Source organism: Vicugna pacos, chromosome X (genome assembly GCF_048564905.1).
Source record: "Vicugna pacos chromosome X, VicPac4, whole genome shotgun sequence".
NCBI lineage: Eukaryota > Metazoa > Chordata > Mammalia > Artiodactyla > Camelidae > Vicugna > Vicugna pacos.
In genome coordinates, this window is record NC_133023.1 from 8,062,670 (window position 1) to 8,075,018 (window position 12,349).

Sequence of the window (12,349 nt, forward strand, 5' to 3'; positions counted from 1 at the left end):
AGGACTTTCCCATCCCAAAATTCTGTTTTGTTCATAGAATGCTGAAATCAGCCTAGACATGTAAATTGGAATTACAGTTAGATTTTGAGCAAAAAAAAAAAAGCATCTGAGTGTAAATGGTATTGTTTCCACTAAGTGATGTTGCCTTGTCACCCTAGAAAGATGTTGATGAGATTAGCCATGAACAACAGTCAGCTTGATCTTACATGATAGCAGTAGTATGAGGAAGTGAGAAGAACATCTGACTTGAAGTGAGAAAGCACACTGCCATTTGCCAGCTAGAGAACCAGGGCTAGGCTGGGGAGCTATCCAGTTTCCACCATGAATATTCTCCAAACAAAAAGTGTCTGATACAATGACGTTACTGTGACCAGTGTATGAGAATGAAGGTTACCCCCAACTTGTTGGCATGTCTTGTGTTACACCAAATCCACAATGCAAGTCTGGCAAATTCCTGTGTTCCAAGTCATTAGTCAAAAATGCCTGGGGTGACAGACTTCTGTTGCTCCAATGCCTATCATGAAAAGTACACCATCCTTAATAGCTCACAAAATAAATTCCCAATTGCCTTCTGCTGTTGTCCAACTCAGCTGGGTCTATTCATTCACTTGTTGATCACCTAAGCCTTCTTTGACTGCCTTGGTGGAAGGACCAAGGTTCCTAGCACATACAGTAGGTGCAGAACAAATATTTTTCACTAATACTTTAATTCAAGTCCTACCTATTTGTTACTTCTGTGCTCTGTGACCTGGACATGTCTTCCATTTTATTTAACCTTGCTCTGCTTAGCATCTTTTAGTACTTCCTATGTGCTGGGTGTTTTCCAAGTAATCAAATCATGAGAGTCTCACAAAAACTCTTTGAGGTAGGCCCTTTAATCATCCCCATTTGACAGATGAAACTGAGGCAAATATGCTTTGCAATTTGCTCAAGGTCACAGAGCACAGCTGAGATTTGAATCCAGGTGGTCTGGTTCAGAGGCCAGCTCTAACCCATTCGCTTCATTTCTTCCCCAACTAAGTCTGGCTACCACTTAATCAGAGTCTCAGTGTCCTCATTTACAAAACGAAGGCTAATGCTATTACCTTGCAGAGTTGTAGTAACAACAACAACAAAAAAAACTGCTGCATATTCTACAAATACTAATTGTTATTTTTCTTATCATTATTATCATCACTCATCAACTGAAATAAGTGAGCAAGGAATCAATCAGAAGGTCCAATATGAGCAGAATGATACTTGGCTCAAAAGCCAGAAAACCTGGTGGCCCAATTCAGGATTTCCATGGACCAAATTATTAACTACAGCAGAGGCTTTGTTGTAATAAACCCCGAGGCAATGTGGCTATTGTCAGCTAAGGTTTCTCCTTCCCCTTCCCCACTCACATCTGAGTCTGAGAATACCAGCTTGCCTAATTGTTTCTTAGCCCCTGAGAGATGAAGTTATTGGCAATACAAGCTGAGAATTGATCCAATGCGTATTCACACTTCAGCTCCTGTAGGTGGTATTAATTCACCTGTTTCCATGAGTGACCATGTACACAAAAACAAAAACATGTTATTTTCTTTGATCCACAGGCCACCTAACCCTTCATTTTCAATTTCTTCAAAGACATGGATATTCTAGGCTCAGCCTTCTCCTCTTGGGTCCATCACTACATGACTTGATGGGTAGTCTTTCAAGTTGCTCTTAGTTCTAATGGCTCCTGAAAATCTTTGGCAATTTAATAGCTCTGGTGTGATACAGCCAGGCAATTTTTCAAGAATTGTAAGTACTTTTAGAAGTCTCTGCCTATTCTGAAAAACAATCTTTTTAATAGCTTCTCTGCACTTGCTTCCAAAGCGTAATAATCAGGACACAGAATTTCCAAGGTAACCAATCTCAGAAAATCCCAGGCTGGCCGTTGTCTCCTCCACTGAGTTCACCAGAGTCATTATTACCTACTTGTTGCATCTTCAAGGACAGCATTTAATATACATTAGGCCTGGGTCTACTATAGAACTCTGCTCATCTACATTAATGTTTATGTTTTATTGAAAAGATGATGTAGCAACAATATTGATATATTTTCTAAAAGTCAAAACAGTGTTCTTTTTAAAATAGATATTAAAGTTCACATACTATAAAATGTATCCTTTTAAAGTGTACAGTTCAGAGATATTTAGTATATTCCCCAGGCTGTGCAATCATCACCTCTATCTAGTTCCAGTACACTTTCATCACCCCAAAAGGAAACCAGGTATCCATAAGCAGTCACCACCCCCCCCATCATGCCCTACTGCCAGCCTCTGGCAACCACGAATCTATCTTCTGTCTCTATGGATTTGCCTATTATGGACATTTCATATGAATAGAATCATACAATATACCACCCTTTGTGACAGGCTTCTTTCATTTAGACATAATGTTTCCAAGGTTTATCTATGTTGTAGCATGTATCAGTACTCCATTCCTTCTTATTGCTGAATAATCTTGCATTGCATAGATTTACATTTTGTTTACCCATTCATCTGTCAATGAACATTTGGTTGTTTCCACCATTTTGGCAATTATGAATAAGCTGCTATGAACATTCACGTACCAGTCTTCATATAGACATGTATTTTCAGTTCTCTTGCTTAGATACCTAGAGGTAGAATATCTGGCTAACATGCTCAATGTTTAACATTTTGAGAAACTGCCAAACTGTTTTTCAAAGCTGCTGCACCATTTGACATTCTCACCAGCAGTGTATGAGAGTTTCAATTTCTCCACATCCTTGCCAACATGTGTAATTGACTTTTTTATTATAGCCATACTAGTGAGAATGAAGTAGTATCTCGTTGTTTTGATTTGCATTTTCCTAATAGCTAATGAAAATATCATTCTTTATAGCTAACACAATAATTAATTTTTTTTCACATAACATGACATTCCACTTTTTGCCATATTGTGACATAGCTGCAACTAGAGTCTCAGTCTCTTTATCATAAGCAATGGTCCAGAGAGGATGCAGTAAACTTTAGAACAAGATATTATGTCACAAAGGTGTGTCTCTAGGATTTGGAGAACTACTGTCACGATACAGATTCCCTTGGCTGTGGAAAACTGAGCTCACGATTCTGTAAATCCTGAATATGTCATGATGTGTACCATAGTCAAAACTTATTTATTTGGACGTGGCATCTGGTTGAGCCAAAAAGTATGATGGAGGTTTCTCAGATAGATATGGGACTAGGTGATCAAAAGTAGAATGAAGAGAGAAAAAAATCTCTGCAGGGAACCTTTACATTAAATCATAAAATCTTGAGCTGTATCATGAAGCTCAAGGCCCAGCCAGACATTCTTTGCCATCTTCCCACTCCTACAGATTGTTCCAGTTGGATTTCTCTAAGTTCTTGAAGCATACTATGCCCCTCTTAACTACAAGCCATTCTTTCTAGCTAAAATATCACCTCCCTTCTTTTTGTTTGGCAAAAGCCTCCTTACCCACTGGTCAGACCTCTCTAGTCCTTGTATCACCTTCCTATGGCTGCTGTAACAAATTATCACAAACGTCATGGCTTAAAACAACATTCATTTATTCTCTCACATTTCTAGAGGTCAGAAGTCTCACTGGGCTAGGATCGAGATGTTGGCAGAGCTGCTGTCCTTCTGTAGGTTCTAGGGGAGAATCTGTTTCCTTGCCTTTCCAGCTTCTACAGGCTGCCCCATTCTTTGGGTCATGGCTCTTTCCTTCATTTTTGAAAACCAGCAGTGTAGCATCTTCAAAGTCAATCCATGTGAGTGTGTGTGTGTGTGTGTGTGTCTGTGTGTGTGTCTGTCTGTCTGTCTGTCTGTCTGTCTCTCTATGTTTCTGTCTGTCTCTGTCTCTCTCTGACTGATTCTGTCCTCATATCTTCTTCTCTAACTCTGACCTTCCTGCCTCCCTCTTATAAGGATCCTTATGATTACATTGGATTCACCCAGATAATCCAGGATCATCTCTCCATCTCAAGATCCTTAACTTAATCACATCTGCTAAGTCTCTTTTGCCACATAAGGCAATATAGCCATGGGTTCTGGGAATTAGGACATGGACATCTTTGGGGGTCATTATTCTGCCTCCTACAGTTCTCCTGCCATAATTCCACAGCATTCTAATCAAGTGCAGGGATTTATTTATTTGAAATTATTGGTTTCATAAAAGGGTAAGCACCTTGTGGACCATGCCTGTTTACTCCACATATATCCTCAGTGTCAAGTGCATAACCAGCACTTAACAAATATTTGATGATGACCTGGCTGAGTGGCCAGTTTGGTCTTGTTGGACCAGAATTCCTAGGGGAAGAGGAGGAGGTCAGCTAAGATTATAGTATAAATGGCTTTCAAATGACTGGCTAAGCAGTTTGGATTTCATTCTGTACACATCGAGTCCCAGAAAAAGTTTTTACTCAGGGAGTTAACATAATTACAATTGCGTCTTTGGCATAGAAGGCCCATAAGCCAGATGGGAAAAGGGAAAAACTGAAGACAGGGTGACCAAGCAGGAGGCCACAGCAAATGAGGACCCAAACTAGGGAGTGGCAATGAGAAAGAACAGCTGGAGGGAGCTGTAAGAACTTGGATACGTTCCTCTTCAAATCCTTTCTAGAATGGAGCACATGAGAAGTAAACACAACAGGATTTGATAACTTATTGGAGACAACAGGAGAGAAAAAAGGAGAGAGGGAAAACTGAAGAGATTTCTGGCCTGGAAAAACTAAGCAGGCATAAGGATGGTGACACCAACCAAAGTAGGGAATATGGAAAATGAAATGAGCGCAGAGGAAGGGAGGATTGATTTGTTCTGCTTCAGACGTGTAGAACATGAGGAGTCCAGGGGGCATCATGAGCAGATGTCTTGCAAGAAATCAGAAATAGATGTCAGGAGCTCAAGCACACAGAGTTAGGAGTGTCACCGAGAGGGATGATGGCTGAAGTCACAAAAGTGAATGAGATCATCAAAGGAGAAGGATCTGAAAGAAAAACACAGAATTATGGGAATGCGTGGACTATGACAGAAACAGAACAGCAAGAAGAGACATTGGAGACAGAAGCAGGCAATGAAGAAGGAACTGAGACTCTTCCATGAGTGGAGAAAAAAGGTGGAGTAGGGGCAGAACAGTGCTATCAGTTCTGCACAGAAGTCCAGCCAAAGGAAGTTGAAGAAAGTCTTGGCATTTGGGCACCTTTGAGATAACTGTTTCAGTAAGTAATGAAGATAGAAGAAGGATTGCCAAGGTTCAAGGTGTTGGTTGTCGCTTGCTTTATCTAGGAGTTTTTCAGTTCACATTGAGAATCAAGGAGGATTTCAGGGTGGTTCTGCCCTCAATTTGTTATCTGAGTTTGAGCTGAACCCTTTCAGTCCCTGTCATTAACTATAAAATAAGGAGACTGCAACTAGATGCTACCCAAGGTCCTTTCAGAGTGTAAAATTTGCTCTTGCCAACTCTCATATCCCAAAATTCTGGTGGAAGCTCAATTCCAAAGTATCTGAGAAGAACTCATCTTCACATTATTCTCCACTTAAGTTAAAAATTACCTTAGAAACGAATTCTAGCAGATATTCCGAGAGAGTATATGAAAAACTGAATAACTATTTTCCTAAGTTATCAGTCCTTAATGGCATTATGTTGATTTCAGACATAATTCTTTATAAAAATGCCCTTTGTCAATTTCTTGTTTGAAGCTGTCTTGCTCTAATTACTTCCTCTTTGGTGACATGGATGAGACTCTATTTTTAGTCACAATATTCCTCTCTGCCCATGTTTTAAATTTTAATTTCAGTTTCCATCATTATATATTTACAATCCAATTCTTTCCTACACATATATTTAGACACCCGTATTTTTTTCCTATAGTCAATACCTTTTAAAATGACTTATTCCCCAACTCAAAGCCTTGGTTGAATTACACTAGGAAAGAAGAAGAAATGACAAAGAATAAAGCCAGAAGCATTAGAGAACATGGTACAGGAAAGCAAAACCTGGAATTCAGTTTCTTGTATAAAGTAGTACATGTTACAGGATTTCTCAACCTCAGAGCTAGTGAAATTTTGAGCAGGGTAATTATTTGTTGCAGCCGTCTGTCCTGTGCACTGTAGAATGATTAGCACCATCCCTGGCCTCTACCTGCCAGATGCCAGTAGCACACACCCCTTGCCCCAGCTCTGGCAATCAAAAATACCAACAGGTGTTGCCAAATGTATCCAGGCTGCAAACTCAACCCCTGGCTGAGAACCACTGGTCTACAGAGACCAAGCTATTTGAAGTAGTTCAATAGTGCAAGAAAACAATTTGTTACAATGAAAAAGTAAGAAATACAGAAGTATTATGTTTCTATGCCAACTTCAATTTGTTTGTAGGATGCTTGGTATGGTCTCTCTATGCCCACCTCCTCTACCTGTCCTCCCGCTTGTTTCAGTCTACTGATACATAGCCCCCACAGACACTAGAGTGATCTCTCTAAAACACACATCCAATCATGTTGCACACTCATGTTTAAAAATCACCAATATCCCCTATTCTCTACCACAGTGCTTCTCAGCCTGGGCACTCTTGACGTTGAGGGCCAGATAATTCTTTGTTGTGAGGGCTGTCCTGCACATTGTAGAGTGTTTAGCAGCATCCCTGGATTCTCCCCCACTAGATGCCATTAGCACCTCCCCCATTAGTAGGCAGAATAACATCTCACCAAAGATATGCACATCCTAATCTCTGGAACCTGTGAATATGTTAGGTTACATGGCAAAGGGAAATTAAGGCTAAAGGAAGTATTAAAGGTTGCTAATCAACTGATCTTAAAACAGTGAGATTACCTTGGATTATCCAGGTGAGCCCCAAGTAATCACGAGAGTCTGTAAGAGAGTCTAAGGGAAGAAATGACTAGAAGAAGGGTCAAAGAGATGCAACAAGGCTGGCTTTGAAGATGGAGGAAGGGGGACACTGGAAAAGCAAAGGAAATAGACTCTAGAGCCTTCAGAAGGAACACAGCCCTGCCAACACCTTGACTTTAGCCCAGTAACACCCATTTCAGACTTCTCACCTCCACAAGCATAAGATAATAAATTTGTGTTGCTCTAAGCCACTAAGTTTGGTGTAATTTGTTCCAGCCACAAAATGAAACTAATATATCACCACTCCCAAATGTGACAACCAAAATTGTCTTCAGATATTGTAAAATGTCCCCTGGGAACAAAGTCATCTCCAGATTGAGAACCACTGTTCTGCAAAACATAGAGCCCAAACTCCTGAGACACACACAGTGGGGCTCTTCATAATTAATGTAACCCAACCTGTTGAATACTATTACACAACACACAGCGAGATATCACCTATGCTCCAGGCACACACAATTCTAATTTCAAAAACATTCCACATCCTTTCACTTCCCTGCAGATTTGATGCCAAGAGGTGCCTTGGAGGGTAGGCAAAGTGCTTCAGCCTTCCTGACATTTTTATCCAAGCCCATAGTTATTTATTATGCCCCAAATATGTGTCTAATTTCTGGTTTCATTAGGTTGTTATATAAAAAACCATGTGGTTGCTACATATATTAAATTGTAGATATCTTAACCTCCTCCTCTAAACAAACTACTGCACTTAAGCCCCTCTATGTCCTCTTTGTTGGAAACTCTGGCAACACCAACACCAGAGTGCCTTTGCAGGTCCACTCCTTTCTCTTCCATCAGTGAATCACTTCCCTTCTTCTTCTTATAAATGGTGGTCACACTTGAAAATCAAGTTCAAGGGTTCTCTGCACAGTGAAGCCTTCCAAGATTCCCCAAAGCAAGGCAAGTCACATCCTCCAGTCCCTCATTGTGCTGATCCTTCTACACTGTACCTATTGGTTGATTCATCCATCCTCCTCCTTAGACTGTGAGCCCTTTAAGGGCTGACATCATATTTTAGTCTTTCTGAATTCCTGGTACATAGAGAAATGCTTGTGCTCAAGAAGTTCTTTTGCATGAATGAAGAAAAGAATAGAAGTTGTGGATAGAGAGATCATTTTAATTATGGGTTACCAAAGTTGGCAGCTCTGGGTCAGCTATGAGCATAATCCCAGCTCTGATCCAAAAGAATTAGGAGAACCCCAGAGTTAGAATGAGACCTTACTCCCTTGTCTATGATCAGAGTGCAGAGTCAAGGACAGAGCCTAGCTGCTAGGAACAAAGTTGAGAAGTGTGGACCAATTGTGTCACCACATACCATTTATCCCTTTGTCTTCTCTATTTTCTACTCAATAGATATTCTACCCAGCACGTCCATGAATCAGATTTTGTTAAAGTAATCCTAAAACACATAGTGAGGAAATACTGAGTTGTAGGTGACTTTGTCTAACACCTCCTGGTTTTAGGTCATAAAATTGCCATTTGTGAGCTTTGAGGGAGCACAAGGCATAGAGCTACAGGCATTTATGAGAGTCTTGGGAGAAGGAGCCAATGTATGAAAATTTTAGTTTAAGACCAGAGAATCTGCAGAAAGAACTAAGTAGAAATGGATGTGATCCATCACTGGCTAAATCTGAATGAAGGTGAATTCTCAGGTTTGCCTATGTATTCACTGGAAGAGAAACAGAAAAGCTGAACAAACCATAAGAGATCCATGGACACTGCAGGCAAGACTCAAGACGGATCCACATGGTTTTCAATCAGAAGGCCCCAAGGAAACTTTATGCCAGCTGAAAGCACTTCTGTGGGCAGTCAAGATGGCCATCATAGGGGGCTACATTCAACTCACTGGTGCAGTGGTTCTCAACTGGGGCAATTTTGACTCCCAGAGGACATTAGGCAGCATATGTGGACATTTTTCATTGTTACACTGGTGGGGAGGGATGCTATTGGCATCTAGTGGGTAGAGGCTCAGGATTCTGCTAAACGTCCTACAATGCACTGGACGGTGCCCACAGCAAAGAATCATTCAGCCACAACTATCAACAGTACAGAGGCTGAGAAACTCTGAGCCAGTGCAACCAGGAAAAGCATAAGAACCAAATCTGCATGAACCAAATCTCCCCTCCAGAGCCCATCTGCAAGGTGCTCATTTGCTGGACTTGGCATCATTAGAAAAGATTCTCTTTTAAGACCAAGGACCCAGCTTGCTTGCAAGTGAGAAGGGCAAGCAGTGCTCAATAGGATGAACTTCCCTGGTTTTTGAGAAGGTTCCAGGGCATTAAACCTTTGAAAGATAATCCAGGCCATTAAATTCCAGACCACGGGGTTACGCTAGGATATCTGGGACTCTATTAAACAAAACCAGCCTTGAACTTCCATGCCAGGATTCCATCTCTGCCTCAATAAAGGGATTATACACATATACACACACAAACACTTTATAAGAAAATTTTGTTCTCTTGCTGGATGACTGTATACTTAGTTTTAACCACCGCAAAGGGGTGAAAGTCATGGTAAATGAGCTTGCAGATTGCCCGAACACTATATAGAACACTTAGAAGCCACTCAATGTTGCTGAAGTTCAGATACTTGTCTACTGATGATGAGATATTAATGGATAAGAAGACAATCTCTAACCAGTTGTGATCATACACAGTAGAATGCCTTTTGGTGATAATAGCAACAAACAGCATCTGTATACTATATCTGAAGTAAGTACAATTGCTAAGAAAAGCAGAGACATTCTTAGTGATGTAACTGGTTTTAAACATTAATGTCAGTGGCTATCTAATCCAAGAATTCGGCTTGTTTTTACATTTCTCTCTCTCTCAACTCCTACAGATTAATCTGATACGTGCACACTGATACAGAGTGGGAATCCAGGCCCTTCCAGAGACCAACAGAAATTCAACATTTAGATTCTTGACCTTTCTAATGCTAAGTTCCCTCATTTGGAGAGAATCTCTTGCTCTTCTACTTGACTTTTCTCTCTATTGTCTATCTTCCTCAAGAAAATAGGCAGAATAGTCAGCAACGTTTGTTAGTTTTTGTAATCCATGCTCCCCACCCAACAGCAACAGTTACTTTGACACAGTAACTAATATTTTACTAACATGTAATGCTAGTATTTTTGATAAATACTGCTGATTTTTCTAAGGCAGTCTCGTAAAAGCCAAAAGTTTATAGTTATCTCATGTTAACAGAACAAGGTATGACACTGGATGCTATTCTCAAACTGTTTTTCTTGATTATGTTTCCTTTATTTAGTCTAAATCTCCAGCAATTACATGGTATTTCATTTCATTTCATTTCTGTAATTCTAACTGTACTTTAAAATATTTAATTACAACTGATGGAATCTCCCCTTATGGAAACAGATCCAAGGCAAATCTATAGAGTTTGTGGACTGAAAGAGAGAGTTGTTCATTTTTAAAATAACTAATATTTAGTCTCTAAAAGCATGCACACAGTTTTTCAAGGACCCATCAACCACAGTTTCCCAATAGCTCTGTTCTCCATTATTTTTAACCAGAAAGCAAACATATTAAAGGTACCAAATAGGTCCCTCTGAGTTCCCTATATATTAATGATTCTTGATTCATGTATATTTCACTACTAGTTGTCCTTAGTGGAATTTGGGCATAGTTCCGTGATCTTTCACAGCCTTAAGCAGAGATTTTTTTTTCTCCTGGATTAAACTAGTACTCAGTACCATAGATTTCTGAAATTAGACCATTAGGAAGAAGATAAGATCAAAACTAGAGAATTCTAGTAGTTAGTCCTCCAAACACACAGACCTACACATACATAGCAACAACACCCTCAAGAATAGTGTTTCTGAAGTCTCTGTAAAACAACCAGATGGCAGAAATAGCTCAAAATATATTTCATCCAATCCTTACAAACAGTTTAGAAATAGATCATTTGAGTTCTGAAAAATATCAACACTGGGTGAAGGGATAAGATGACCCTTTGAAACCACCTGCAATACAAACAGGAAAGCATCTCTTCCTCCAGCGCCTACCACAGCCCCAAAGTGGAGCCAAGAAATCCAACCAAGACACATGCGGGCAGCCACTAGGGTTGTCCCATTTCCAGACACCATTTAATCAGCCAAAGAGGAACAGCCACACCAGGAAAACCCCTCAGTGGGTCCCTGGCTCTGTAAATGAGATGAAATTAAAGAACTGCCCAGGCGTCCAGAACTGAGCCAGGAGGGCATGTGGCACCAGACCCTACCTCAGACTTCCACACGACGTAGGGTTGGCCGTGGTGACTGTCTGGTGGGGACTGGAACTTTCTCTGCTGGAGCCACCTCCTGGGAGAAGCGAAGATGCCGTTGGGGCCTCCCCCAGAGGAGCAGAGGATGGCGCTGCGGCCACTGCCCGGCCCGGCTAGGACCGAAGGCAGGTCCCACACCATGCCCTTCTTGAGGCCGCTGCGACCCAGGGGGACCTCATAGTCAAAGTGGAAGCTGCCAGATGGCGACTTCTCCTGAGGGGTGCTGGGTGTGGAGAACGAGGAGCACAGGGGTCTAGGGGGCGGGAGTCGGTTGGCCCGGGGGTGTGGACCCCGGGGACTGGACGCCGAGCGGGAGCCGAAAGCGTCGGCCAGGGACAGCGGGGAGCAGAGGCGGCTCCCGGTGGCCCACCGCGAGCCGCCCTCCATACCCGCCTCGCTCCCGCAGCCGCCGATCAGAGCCGGGTCCAGGCTGCGGGTCTGGCGCAGCTTCCTCTTGGAGAAGCCCTTGGTTGAGGCCGCGCTGCCCGAGGCCGGCGAGGAGCAGGAGAAGACACTGTGGAGCAGGCTCTGCGCGGACATCTCGGCGGGGCTGTGCCTGAGGGCCACCCTCTTCCAGCTCTCCGAACGCTAGCAATTTGGGGCCCAGAAAGGAAGGGGGCTCAGGCGAGGGTGCCAGGCGGGGTCGGCCTGAGGCCCGCCGAGGGTGGTGGAGGGCAGTTCTCGGCTCAGGCGCCACCAGCGGGCTCCAAGTGCCCCGGCAAGGGCAGAAGCAGGAGATCCATCACCAGCCTTCTAGGAAAAGGGGTGGAGGGAGGGCTCCTTCGGTCACTAGAACCTTCCCCCGGAGCCTGAGTAACGAAGAGGGTAAGGAAGAGGAGGAGGAAGGTCAGGCGCTCGCTGGGTTCCCAGCTCGGGCGGCCAGCGCCACTCCCCCTTCCCAGCTGAGGCAGGAGACAGACGCTCCCGCTCTCTGGCTCTGGACAGCCTCGAAGTCTCCAGCAAGCTCCTCCTCACGCCCTAAGGACGGTCCTGAGGACTGGGGAGGAGGCCTCCTGGGAGGGCGCCCAGGGCGAGTCCCTCGCGCTCCCGGCGCGGTGAGAGGGACTTCCTCCGGAGCTGGAGCTGGGCGCCCGAACTGCGCCCCCGTGCACCGTCGCCTTATCCGGGCCGCTGAAGCCGCGCGTCTGGCCGCCGCTTGGCTGCTGCGCCCAGTCC

General features: G+C 43.1%; 1 protein-coding gene across 1 annotated transcript in view; it reads right to left on the reverse strand.

Moving 5' to 3' along the window:
- ARHGAP6 (Rho GTPase activating protein 6) overlaps positions 1-12,019 on the reverse strand; it is a 446,380-nt gene extending 434,361 nt beyond the window's left edge. The window contains exon 1 of the mRNA XM_072956194.1: positions 11,132-12,019. Coding sequence (XP_072812295.1) covers positions 11,132-11,713 — 582 coding nt within the window. The 5' untranslated portion in view covers positions 11,714-12,019. The remainder of the gene's footprint in view (positions 1-11,131) is intronic.
- Between the last annotated feature and the right edge of the window lie 330 nt (positions 12,020-12,349).